This window comes from Anabrus simplex, chromosome 6 (assembly GCF_040414725.1).
Source record: "Anabrus simplex isolate iqAnaSimp1 chromosome 6, ASM4041472v1, whole genome shotgun sequence".
NCBI lineage: Eukaryota > Metazoa > Arthropoda > Insecta > Orthoptera > Tettigoniidae > Anabrus > Anabrus simplex.
The window spans coordinates 299,433,507-299,447,907 of NC_090270.1; the positions used below are offsets into that span (position 1 = coordinate 299,433,507).

At 37.4% G+C, this 14,401-nt stretch overlaps 1 protein-coding gene across 1 annotated transcript in view; it reads left to right on the forward strand.

Annotated features, from left to right (window-relative positions):
• Positions 1-14,401, forward strand: part of Dhc93AB (Dynein heavy chain at 93AB) — a 780,004-nt gene that overhangs the window by 510,656 nt on the left and 254,947 nt on the right. The window contains exon 38 of the mRNA XM_068228295.1: positions 6,375-6,517. Coding sequence (XP_068084396.1) covers positions 6,375-6,517 — 143 coding nt within the window. The remainder of the gene's footprint in view (positions 1-6,374; positions 6,518-14,401) is intronic.

Consider the following 14,401-nt stretch of genomic DNA (forward strand, 5'->3'; position numbering starts at 1 on the left):
GGTAGGTATTGTGTCGTAAAAGGCAATGTCCTTTTCAATTGCAATTTCTCTATATAGAATGGTTGCCTTGTGAGCTCATAGGTTAGTCTCGAAGGAGCGTATTTTCCCAGCCAGGCAGAGAACTTTTTTAAGATGCATGACCTTCACTCTTTCTAGTGTAGCTAGGTAATCCTTCGATAGGTGTTCCCAGATAATGTATAAGGCATATGTCATGATGGGGTCCATTTGTATGTAGACTTTTTTCTCTTAACAATATGTAATTAATTAGAAACGCTCTGCCATCTGTTGCTGGGAAAGGTTAGAGAATCAAAGAATATCTAGCAGGGAATAGTATTCTTCAATGATCAGAGGAAGTGTATACTGTCTGGCTTGATAGGGAGTAATCAAACATGGCTGCATGCAATGACATTACTAAGAATGAAAATCATATGTATCAGAATATTAAACAAAGTGTTAGTCGCTTAGCAACTAACTAAGTACAGAATGTATTGCAGGTTAGGGTAAGCCTTCTGCTGCAATTATTGGAGTGATCATTTAATGATTTTATTTTATGATTACTCAAAGTTGGCTAAACTTAGAGGTCTCTCAATGTCTCATGATTCACCGTCAGGTAATTCCGGAGAGAATAAAACAATATTGAAGCAAATCTATCCAGTAGAACGGATGGACTGAATTGCCAAAGCTGTTTTTAGTAAACTCTTTTAATATATAGATTACACAATAATAATACAAAAGAACTTACGGCCAGTCATTTCTCTCTGTCAGTTGAGCAGTAGGCCTATCACACGGTAAACCGAATCATTCTTTCATTTGAATTATCATTGTCTTGTGCTGCCAGTGTTGTCATCATCCCAAATGACGTCATTTTCACTGCCATTAAGAGCTTTCGAGATCCTGTTATTCCCGATTGTATAGTCCAAACAGTGAGGATCTATTCACAAATGGTTTCTGGAGATGGTCTCTGTTATTCCCAGTTGGTGTATGTGTAGCAGAAGCCACCCCTTATGAATAAAGCCATGCTGTAGAAAGCTTGCCAACCCAACAGCTGATAGTTAGGATATGTTATGAATTGTACTTCTGAATGTAATACATAGAGACTGGAATCATTCTTTGGATAACTGCAGCTGTTGAAAGCCAGATCTTTATTTTTAAGTATGTATATTTTATGCTTGTTCTGTATATTTATCACATCAGGATTTACCTAAACAGCTATAACTGAGATAGGAGAGACCAAATTGTTTATGTTTGATATGCTATCAAGTGCCCAGGTAGTGTCAGAAGTTCCACAATGAAAAAATAAAAGTAAATAATAGGAAAGATTGATATATTTATGGATATCAAAAGATGTGGAGGTAATGCATTTTATTACGATAATGTTCAATTTCATACATTCGTTGTTTCCATGTTTTTATTAATGCTTAGTGTGATTTGTTTGGCATCTCCAAAAATCGTAGAAGTAGATAGTGGGATGTAAAACCAATAACATTATTATTTGATAGGTACGTTGACGAGTAAAACAGTTGTTATGATTGCTTTGTTTTTATCATGTTTTAAACCTCCTTCTCCAAAAATTACCTTTATATTGGCCTGAGTTATGAAATATTAAACAATCACTTTGTTAATGATCTCACCTGCTATATGAATAGCAACAACAATGAATATTTATTTTTATTTATTTATTTATTTATTCATTCATTCATTCATTTATTCATTCATTCATTCAGGATCAGCAACACCATAATGCCGAATTACAAAAATCCGAGCTATGTACAATAGATATTAATCTAAAATGAAATATATATAAATATTTACAAAGGACACAAATATACACAATAAAAACTGTACAATCATATATAATACATATTTACATAAACAACGACCTTAACAAAGGAAAATACATTTACAGTACATACAGGAGCAGAACAAGAAGGAAAATTAAGTTATATGAGAAATATCATGACAGAAGGAAGGAAACGTTACGAAGATGTCTAGGTTCATGTTGATGGATAATGTATTAAACATTGCTGGAATACATACAGAAAGGGACCTTTGGGTGAGAGAAAGCCGGGAGTAAGGAATATGAAATAGGGTCTTCTTTCTGGTACTACGGATGGGACGTGGAGGGGGGAATAAGGAAACTAAATCTGAAGACCTAAATAGACCATTAGCTGCTTTGTATAGCAGCTTTAGGTCGGCTGCTTTCCTCCGAGCAGAAAGAGTCTTGAGGTTCAGTTTCCCAAGCACTTGGATAGTGCTTAAGTTGCGACATGCAGGGACCCTGGCTCTGATGATAGCACAGAAAAAAGATTGTACACAGTCAAGGTGGCTGAGATTTGAAGAAGCAGAAATGGACCAGACTGGAGAGACGTATTCAACAATAGGTAAGATGCAGGAAACGTAGAATGCTCTAAGGGCATTTACATCTGTAATATCAGAAAACCTGTAGAGTAAACCAAGGAGTGGCATAGCACGTGAGGTGACCCTGTTTATGTGCGCGACAAACAACAATTTACTGTCAGAATGCACTCCTAAGTCTTTTTGATTGTCAGCACGTGCAATCAGTTGGTTCAGTAGGTGATATTCTTCTAGAACGGGGGATTTACGAAGTGTGAACGAAATGGTAGAACACTTGAGGGATGAGGTTTAAAGACGCCATGCAGTACACCAACCGGACAGTGAATCAAGTGCATTTTGCAATTGGATTGTATCTGTGGGAGAATCGATCTGCTTGAAGATTTTACAATCTTAACTGAGGTACACTCGTGTCCTTACCCTAAGGTGGTGCAGCTCTTTTTAGGGGCATCCCCAATGTACCATTTTACCACATAGCAACATTCCTTCCATTCTTAAATCTCTGGCAGTACCAGGAATCGAACTTGGACCCCCAAGAATGGCAGCTAATTGTGCTAACCATTATACTGGCAGACATTCTTAACTTCAAAGCACAGATATATGTTTCCATTGCGCGGGTCAGATGGACAAAACTATTCACAAATTTGTGTGATGTCATTGGAGGTGCAGTACAACTTGTACCTTTTTCCAAGCGGAATTGTTGTTCTTCTGTGACAAATTATGTTGGGGGGATTTTGTATGCAAGCCTTATTTTTATTTATTTTGGCCAGGGAGTGTAATACTTGAGGAAATACAGTAATGGCCTTTTTTATGGACAAGATGTATAAGAAATTCCCCCTTGAATTTCACTTTGAGTTTGTTTGATGATGGAATGGGTCTTGTCTGCATCGATGTCCTTGAGGGTATAAATAAGATAATGTATACCACAATTTGTATTGAAAGGTTGAACTAATACATCTCTTAAAAAGCTAATATTGTTTTGGCCTCTTATGAACATGGTTAATATTTGTCACCATTTCTGTATTTCCAGCACTCCTTCACCTTTATGGAGAATGAAGTTCTTTGCTCTTCAGACTACTTTACACCAGGTTGTCTTCTCGTTCATTCTGGAATATCCCTTAACCCATGTACCTTGGTCTTGAACTTGCTGTACTTCTTTCTTGAACCAGTAGTTCAGAGACACCAACCAGATCCTCCTTCACTACAGTTGCCCATGGAATGGTACACTTCCAAGTCATGAGTAGATCAAAACTTCTTCGACATATTCTGGTGTTTGGCATTCGAGAAAGATGACCTCAAGACATAAAATGGCACTTCGTTATAAAAAAAGTGAGAGCTTTTCAAATTTTGAGTACAGCTCTACGTTTGACTTCAGCTGAAATTCGCTCTCTAAATTTTGACATTGACCAAGGATCTTCCTTAGGAATTTCCTCTCTTTCATTTGCATCCCCTCTATCTCACTGTGATGAGTGAGGGCAAAACCTTCAGCATCTTTTGAAGTTTCAGGATACCCTACTGTGGTTTAGTGGCAGTATTTGGCAAGGCATGAGATCGATCTGAACTCATAAGTGAGAATGCAGAGGTCTATCTTAGTTACTTATTTTATGAATTTTAGTGCTGGGAGTGTCCAAGGACATGTTTTGCTCGCCTGATGCAGGTCTTCCTATATGACACCCATGGGCGACTTGTGTGTGTGGATGTGGGATGATGACGATGCGATAGGGAGAGGGTGAAACCTGCTGTCAGTACGTAGCCTATTCCTGTTGAATAACACCAAGGGGTCTGCTCAAAGCTATCTGCTCTATCTCCATCCAATGGATGAATCACTATCGACAGCATCACATGCTCTCACTCCATATGGACACTGTGGAGAATTGTATCCAGGCTTTTGACACGCAATCTAGTGAATGTATACCACCACCTCTCCTACCCTGAAATTTTTTTTCGGGCAATGGGACTCGAACCAGCTAACTACTGTGTCAGACCATAAGACTTGACGCCTTAATGATCATGGCCACCAGGTGGCCTTATGCAGAGGTGAAAAGTTGTTTCCATGCTTTCAGGGTTTCTTTCTCCAAGATACTTAAATGAATGCAACATTTGATTTTTCCATGGAGAAATGTAGTGGTATTATGATGATTAACCCTCTCCCATGGACTATTTTTAACCCTCGAATTGGCAGTCATTTATCCTGTAGTGGCAGCGATATTTTACTGGTGTTGCAGACTCTTAGTATAAATTGTGTTAAAAATCGTTGACATGTTATACATACATAAACAGTACACCCTTTTATCCTCAAAAGTACAGGGAATAAGATGATAATGATACTAAAGCTTTTATTTATCATCCATAAAGTTTAAGACCAAAAATATATTGAATATGTTTATATTATTTACTTTTGCAAAAGTTTTGCTATATATAATATGTTTAGGTAATTTTAAAAAAATGATATATACAAAAGGAACACCCGTTCATAGTAAATAGTTGCGTACCAGTATGTAGTTTATAATACTGTTCTTAGCTGGAAAAATTATACTACAATGTATACAACAATTGTATGCTACCACTTGTACATTTTACTCAGAGTCACTTGGGTGGGTCTTTCTTTTTACTCCACGTTTGTCAGGTCTCCAGAAGTGCACTAGTTTATGATATCACCCCTGGTGAACACCACCATTTCATTCTAGTCAACAGAATTTAGACTACTTCTTCTTATTTACTTGCAAGCACACAACACATAGGCGATTGTTATTCTGTGGAAATTTTTCGAGAGCATGAGAGGGGCCTCCTGCATGACCTGTTCGCCTCACAACTGGAATTGGGAACTGTTCATTTAGCAATCCCCTAACTATACTGACCATGAAGTCTCATCTTGCTAAAGGCTTATCAGTGTTCTTTATGTACAGGATGTATGCGTCAAATAATGTTATATCTACAAGATTTGAAAAAATTTGCTTCCAGGACCTTCTGGTGGGTCTGGAACAAGTGACATGAAAAATGCACTTATCTTTATTATCTGCACCTCCCATGAAGGTATTGTACTTATGAATCAGTAGTGGTTTCAACCCTTCATTTCCCTTTCGACTCCTTACAATATTGTCCTCAGTGTGACATCCCGTTGTGAGACAATAAACTGGTTTCCGTGTTTACGTCTCTTTATAAGCAACCAGTAGAACGTCACCTTGCCTAAAGTAAACGATTTGCCTAGGTTCAAGTTTGGTACCTAAAACAATCTGAGACTGTCCCTTTGATTTATTCACTGTCCCTGTGAGGAAATGATTCAGTATTGCTGACATGAATGCTTATCAACACTTCAGATTGATATCAGAAGGAAAACTAGCAACTAAATATAGCTGGCTCAGCTGAGACATACGTGTGGCCTGCCGCTGAATATGTAGCAGCTAGCACAAGACAGCGGGATTATGATGCTACTTTGGCTATGATTTACACTAGATTAGTGCAAGATGCTATTATACAAACTAGTTCATGATTATGACTGAACATTTCTCCTTCAATTGATTCATAATTAGCACATTTCGATAAATAATAATTCGATTATCGAAATAAAATAAAGAGCCTGTCAAAACGCCTGATGTCAGGCGTTGCCACTGGGCAAACACATAAAACGCCTGATATCAGGCATTTGCCACTTGGAGGGTTAACTCACTGTCCAGTGAAACCTAGAGTAATAATTTTCTTGTAATCTGTAGTTGTGGAGTACCTTTACTAAATAATTTATTCTGTAAAAACCACTTAAGATATCAGTTTCAAATTTTGCAACAAGGGAAAATCCACTATACTTATTCTAAAATGATACAATGAGATCACCTAATTACTTGCAAGAACCCCCAAGCTCAAAACAATACATCAAGAAGCATCCAACATGGTGCAAGTTAATGTTAAATTGCTTGTTCTTAAAGTCAGTCTGAACTGCCTTCTCAGTATCTATAAATGTCATCACTAAATCTCTAAACCCTTCCAGTGATCTTATCACATAGAATTACTTTTCTCCTTTCCTGCAGGATGCCATTCGGGATGAGAAGAAGACGTTTAACTTTATGGGTGATATGATCAATTTGACCCCTACTGTTGGAATTTTTATAACCATGAATCCAGGATATGCTGGACGCACTGAGCTGCCAGAAAATTTAAAAGCTTTATTCAGGTAAGTTAATAGAACTGATGTAGATGTTAGTGCCATCCTAGAGAAAGCTGGTGACATTCAGATGAAAATGAGTTCTAAGTATTCATTAACTGTACTGAAGTAACATACGTACAGACAGACAGACAGACAGACAGACAGACAGACAGACGCATGGACACACACACACACACACATAGTACGCGCATCTGTTAGTGATACATGCACACCCTAGTGCTGAATCGGTCGATCTCGGTTATCTTCGAGATTCGTATTGGCAACATTTGGAACACAAACTATGAATCGCTTACGCATCGCTCTGCGACATCTGGCGTACACTTTACGCACTAGTACTGTTGTTGTTTACACAGCAAATCCAAACTATAGAACTATAGAATTCATGCTAGGAACAAGATTCACATCAAGAAATGTTATATAATGTTATATAATGTTATATAATGTTAAATAATGTATTTGTTGTATTTGTATAATGTTGTTGGCGTAAGATAATAAATGTTTAGAAAATTCATATTGATCAATCATATTATCAATTCAATTCAGATTTCATTTTCATTCAGTTGGCAGTATTGCCGGAACTGAGAGAGCTCCCTCCTTACTCCTCAACCCCGTACAAAGAAATATCACTTAAAGCTGCGCAGACTATACATACATACATACAGTAGCTCCTCGATAATTCAAAATCCGTTAATTCAAAATCTTGCCTAATTCAAAGAAGGTCTTGTTCCCGCAAACATGAGGTACAGTTTTGCATGTTATTTAAATTGTTAAATTGAAATACAGATAATTCACAATTCGAAGAACAATGTCCATCCATTACTGAAATTCAGATTTTTAATTCAAAACTGCTTTTACATTTTTAAAAATAGTATTTTACAGAGTAATTTAAATTCAAAATTTCTCTGCATCATGAAAGAACACATCTTCTGGAACGTGCAGAGGCAGCTTTCCGCACTTTCACTCACTTCTTTGTGTCTACAGTGTGCTTTGTATTTGCTAAATTCGAGTGAAATCATAGTTCTTTTGTATTCAGCGTTTTGAGGAACACCACAATATCACGTAGCAGGCAGTGTGCAGAGAAGCAGAATCCATGAACACTGGCGATGCTGAAAGTTGACAAAAAAAGTGGCTCATATAATTGATTCATACGCACCGAACAATATTGTCAATGCCAATGAAACTTCATTATTTTGTTTCTTGATGCCAAGCCCAAACGGACTTATGATTTTAAAGGAGAGAAGTGCCAGCAGGGAAGTGGTACAAACCGAGCTTGATAGCTGTAGTCTCTTAAATGCGGCCAGTATCCAGTATTCAGGAGGTAGTAGGTTCAAACCCCATGATCGGCAGCCCTGAAAATTGTTTTCCATGGTTTCCCATTTTCAAACCAGGCAAATGCTGGCGCTGTACCTTAATTAAGGCCACGGCCGCTTCCTTCCACTCCTAGCCATATCCTGTCCCATCGTCACGATAAGACCTATCTTTGTCGGTGCGACGTAAAGCAACTAGCAAAAAAAAAAAAAAAAAGTGTTACAAGGGTGGGGGTTACTGTAATGTGTTACAATGCACACAGAAGTGAGAGACTTCCTTCCTTCATCATATGTAAGTTCGATAAGCCGCGATGTTTTAAGGGGGTCGGGCATTTTCCGTGCAAGTACAAGGCATCTAAAAATGCAAACAGTACATTAATCCAAGAGATAAAGCATTTGCACAGGAGATCCAACGTAATTTTTCCTCATCTTTGAATCGTGGTTTTTTTTTTTTTTTTGCGTTAGATTATGTTTGCCAGTGTTTTATCCAAGTGCATTATTTGAGTACTGTAAATGAACCTTGTTAGATGGATATATTTTGGAAACGGGTTTTTTTTTTTTTTCATGGCATTTGAAAGCTTCTAATTGTGAAATAAGGTTAATTGCATGCAGTAATGGGTTTTAAAATATTTTATGAGGCCGCAAGGGTTGGCATTTCTGAATTGCAAGTTGGCAGTTAATTCAAAATCACGTAATTCGAAGTCCAATTTTTGTGTCCCTAACGACTTCAAATTAACAAGGTTTTACTGTACATACATATAAGGGTTGTTTCTTTATTAGCAGCAACTATTAATTAGAGCTGATACAAAAGAGTTATCTCTATGAAACTTCTACAGTCCCTCATTGTATAGAACTTGGCACATAAGGCTATACACTAAAAAGCAAATATTGCCACCCTAGTGTCTTATTTTTGAATGGCTCATCACTGCTGTCAACTTGACTAGTTGCATATTGAAATTACGAGGCATAACCATCAACAAACTAATCTCAATGTAAGTATCAATAATGGAGGTTCCTTTACCCAGGTAAATGATCAGTCAAGATATTCATAATTAAGTCGGTCTTCTAGCTCAGAGAAATTAAGGAAATACACCCTCTCTCTCTCACCCTCACTCAATTTAATGTAATATATATTTCTACATTTTGATATACGCATTACTATAACCGTATTCTTCGGTTTTTGCCTGGTGTAAATAATTCAGTTTCCTTTTTGAAATTTGCTATCTTGTTGGACTGAAGTGAAACCATGATGTAATAATACATACAAGCAAATATATTACATGTACATATGCCGTAACTCAATAAGAATACAAAAAGGTTGTCTGCAAACCATAAAAGTCATGACAAAAAAAGTTTAGGTTGATAATAGAATTTCTTTCCATTTCAACTGAATTGATTTCTAAAGAGGAGATAATGTTGCTTTCCTTTTTGGAGGAGTTCTTGAAGATTTTTCTTGCTTCTTATACATTGTAATTGAATTCTATACATACGAATTGGACAAAATAAGACCTCCTTAATAAAATGCTGCATTCGTCATTTAACACAAACTACGTTATTAAATGCAGTATTCGAACATGCCACAATTCTATTTACTTGGTATTACCCAAACAAATTTATAATACTACAGAAAAAGGAAATATGCTTTACTTATGTCCACAAATGTAACACTAGTGATTTTCATAATATGGCAGTGGCAGTACGTTTAATCTCGCACGTCACAAAAAAAATCATGACTGTATAATGCCAACCTGCCAGATTAACAGTAACTGTAAGACATCATATCGGCAAGAAGGGTCTCTAAACTGTATGGTTAGCAGCACTGAATCCAACCCAACAGTTAGAAAATAACTATAAATAACTACCTTTAGTATTAGCTGGGGAGAAAGAGTAAGGTTGTACTCTTAGTGTATGTGCATACATGGCAGAGACTGTAGTCCCCATCATTGTGCAGAACCTACTGCCAGCAATGTGGAAGCTGTAATATCCCTGTTCTCTGGATGGTGTAGATTGGGAACAGTTCTGAAATTGATGACACAAAGTGGTTCTTCATCTTTGTTATCAAATCAAAATCACAGGTGCTTAAATCCGGGCAGTATGGGGGATGGTAGAGCACTTCCCAACTCCATCGAGCATATAAATTGTTAGGGTATATCTTGAGACACCCGGAACTTGTTCACTTAGTTTTCAACAGAAGGGTAGGCGGTAAGAACAGAATGGGTAGTTTGTGGCATGAGTATGAATAGCAAATTAGAGTAGAGTATATTGTAGTTACATACAAAAGAGAAAGTTAGCACAGGATAAGGTCAAATGGAGTGCTGCATCAAACCAGGATAGTCAGCTATATGCTTGACTTTGTTAACCTGGGAATCAAACTGGCACTCCTTTTGTGTGTAGGCTGAGTAAACTTCAAGGCCATGAGCCTCTTCGGTAGTGGAAGTCTCATTTCTAAATATTTCAATTTCCTGACTGGGAATTGAACCCATGTCCTTCTGTGCAAACTGCAGAGGTCTTTGGTGCCTTGTCTAGCAGTCATTTTTTTATGTTACAACTAATTTATTTTCATGGTCATGGCCAATTCTATATTCAGGGGGGTTATTTATGTGCTACATATTTTGATTGAAGTTACTATTACCAAGCGAGTTGGCCAAACGGTTAGGGGCATGCAGCTGTGAGCTTGCATTCGGGAGATAGCCCTGAAAATGGTTTCTGTGGTTTCCCTTTTTCACATCTGGCAAATGCTGGGGCTATACCTTAATTAAAACCACAGTTTCTGCCTTCCCACTACTGGCCCTTTCCTATCCTATTGTCGCCATAAGACCTATCAGTGTCAGTGCGATGTAAAGTCAGTTGTAAAAAAAAAAAATTATGTTTTGTGTATTGTTGGGCAATCCTGTTAGTTTGGATATGTCTTCTTTCTGTGGGAGAACAAGAAAGTGCTCATCCACTGCACGGGCATATACCCCCAGTTCAAAGACTCAAGTCCATGAAAAGTTTCCTGCGAACGTCACAGGAACTAATTGGATCACCTGAAATGGCAAGACTACAGTTGTAGAAAACTAAGATCCCTAACATCCTGGGATAGGTGACAGTAGCAGAAGGTATACCACTTGGCTACATTGAATAAGACTCCCTGAACAGACTGAGGACAGGAACGGGCAAGTCCAAAGTCAAGTGTGTGAGATGAGGCTATACAGATGCTGACAACATCAAGTGCAAATGAGACAAAGAATAAACCATAAAACTCTTGCTTCATTGTCCGATATGTCCATCTTCTTGTACTGAAGGTGAACTGTTTCAGGCAATGCAAAATACACCTGAAATTGCTAAATATTGGTCACAATTCATGTAATATAGGTACCTTTGATTTTTCAAAGTAATATTTGTCTGTGTAGAAGATGTTTCTGACATTAGAATAAATAAATGAGAGGTTCATTTAATAATTGTCACAGTTGAACATGTAGTGGAAGTGTTTTTTCAAGACTTTATTTGTAAAGTATGATATAATGTTTTATTTGTAATGACCTAACCTGTACTGTGTAATATTTGTACCATATGTATTTGTAAATAGTAGTATTCAGTTCTATATTTACTGGAAGTATCCATAAACTTTTGTTACATAAATTTTTGAACAGGGTGTGTTGCCTTTTGTTGGTTTGGTATTCTAGAATGTATTTTCTGACCGTTCTGGAAATGGAAGGTTCACGATCGCGTATTCGAGAATGTAGGTTAAGTTCGCGACTAAAGTTGGAGTTGTGATTGGTGAATCTAGGGGGCAATAGGGGGGCTCATGCATTCAGATTGGCTACTCCAAGGCCAGGGGTTTCCTTTATAAAGAGCGCGAGGCAACTTTCGTGAGGGATTCTGTCGGTCTTGGTCTATCTGTCTGTCTGTGAGCAGCCTATCTGGTTGTCCAAAGTTTTGACGTCGCCTCGCTACCAGGATGGCCCATCTTTGGGTAAGCACTCTTCAATTCCGTTCCGGCTAAAATTTCCGTAATGTTCGGTTGCTATTTCATATAGGAGTCTGCCCTAGCCTAACCTAGATTCGCCAAATTAATTATTTATGATGCCTTAGCTTTTCAGCTGGGCTTGCCTGTTTGTTTTCGAGGCATTCCCATTTCTTATTTCACTAAATATGTAGATTGTAGTTTGATATATTTACCTTGGGATTTGCCTCTGGTAGTTCAATGTCACTTGATGTACGCTAGAGTTTTGGAGAGTACGTTTACTTCACTGTAAATTGCAATGTACAACTGGATTTGTAACTAGATGTATAGTTGGTTTGGAATTTTGTAACTTGTATGTAGGTATTATCAAAGAACCTCTAAGTTATGTGTATCACGGAGCTTATAGTTCGTAAGTTGCAAGTTTGTGGATTTGGTTTCGGAATGTATTTGTAAAATTTCACTTGTAAATAATATTTTTTTCAAATTTAAGGATCACGGCGAATTATTTCCGAATCTGCAATCTAAGCCATGTCCTTGGCCTCAGTAGGTCGTAGTTCCTTCCACCTTCCTGGTTTATTGTCCACTAGTTGGCCCTACTGATATTTACGTATGTTTTGGTCGGCGGAGATCCGCGCAATTTCAGTTAATGTTTCTGAGTGTGTAGTGGTTTCTAATGTTGTGTAGTTGCTCTTAACTTCCCCCTTTTATTGTGTTTAGTGCTTTGTTTTGTGTAACCACCGTAGTAAAGGTTACAATAATAATAATAATAATAATAATAATAATAATAATAATAATAAGAATAAGAATAATTTTTACAGTTTGTTGTGGATCACAGAAGGAAGTGAAGTGCATGGGTTGAATGGACAGACAGAGCACGTAAATAAAATTACAGATATTTTATATTTTCTTACTCTTTTCCTGTTAACATAAAAATTACAAACAGTTGGAAGAGCCATGGCTTATAATGAATAATCTCAACAGAAAACAATAGGGAAATATTCCAAAATGCTCCTAGAAAAGGAGCCTAACAACACTCTAAATATTTCACTTGAATTTAATGTAAATATTTACATAAGGCAGGGGTGAAGCCCCAGTACAACTTCTAAATGATCCCCTGATCATATTGACAGAATTCAAAATCTAGTCCGGCCTTTACAATAGAAGAGGAGCTTAAGCTTAATGAATTACCATCTTCTGAGCCACTAGGCTCATACTATTACCTAAGGGTAATAACCCATTACCTTAGCAAGAACTGGGTACACTCGTTATTCAGACAGAAAATAAATATGGATCAAAAAATCCAATGAAGCAGGAGCAGAAGGCCCATACTAGTATAGGAACAAACAGGAAAAGCCAACTAAGCAGCGAGAGTTGGAAGTTGCAACAGCACTCCTTACACGAGTAAAAAAGAAATCCTTAGGTGGGCAAAGCCCATAGAATCAGTGACTAATCCATACTACCGGGGAACTTACGAAAGCCAAAAGAAGGGGGAGAATGTGAAATTTAGAAAAGAAAATTTTAGTCATCCGAAACTCATTTAGAACGGAGGATGATGAGGGTACCACACTCATGCCTCCGACAATTTTAACAACCCATCAGGGTATAATTTGAAGATCTACCTAACTTTAAACATACATAATGGAAGCCCTAATCTTCCAGAACATATACTGAATTCTGAGTTTAATTATAAGGTTCCTAGCCATCTTCTTTATAACCCCAAGTTCGAAGACAACTTCTCAGAGTTAAAGTCCACAAATAGCTTCCCAAAGTTAAAGTTTAAAACAGCAGGTACTCTCCCTACCTTTTTGTAATGTCAGGTTTATTCAGCTTTGCCCCTTAGAATCCAGCTCCATATCGCTGAGTCTTGTCACTAAGATCCACAAGCTGCACTCCAATTCTCAGTCAAAATGTCTCCTCTTAAAAGGGCATGGTAGGAAAGTTCGAGACTAAGATGACGTTATCCTCAAGGCTGACTGGTTACTTCCATATAAGGAAAGGGGCAGCAACATGATGTCACTCCTTACAGTATTACCAATATACACTCAAGAAATTACGTACTACATAATAAACTTTCTCACATGAGAGAGACCTCTGTTATACAAATGTCAAAGTATCCACAAGTAGAGCAACTTCTTGATAAAAGTTCATAAACTTGCTGTTAACAGCACCACAGTAGAGTTGGCGGACAAATTAAATGTGCGGAGAGGCCAAACATCCGGCACAATAATAATGTAAATGGCATATGGATTAAAAGAACTACAGACCTGTACATAGCAACAGATAAGTTTACCAATGCCATACATAGGAGACACTTGAAATTCTATGACCACATCTGTAGAATGGACAATAATAGTTTTACCAAAAAGCTATAATCATTCAAAGAAGGTCAGGATCAACTGGTTGGATTTACAAGAAATAAACGCTACAGACAATACCATAAAAATCGTGAACTGTTTGGAATTCTGGTTGCAAATCACAAATTTGTGGAAAAAGCTAAGAAGGCCACTGGAAAACAGTGGACAGCAGAATGGAAAAAACAATACAATGAATTCGTGAAGAGATTTTATAAGAAGAAGAAGAAGAAGAAGAAGAAGAAGAAGAAGCTAACAGGTTCAAACACACTCCTTAATTGAGCAT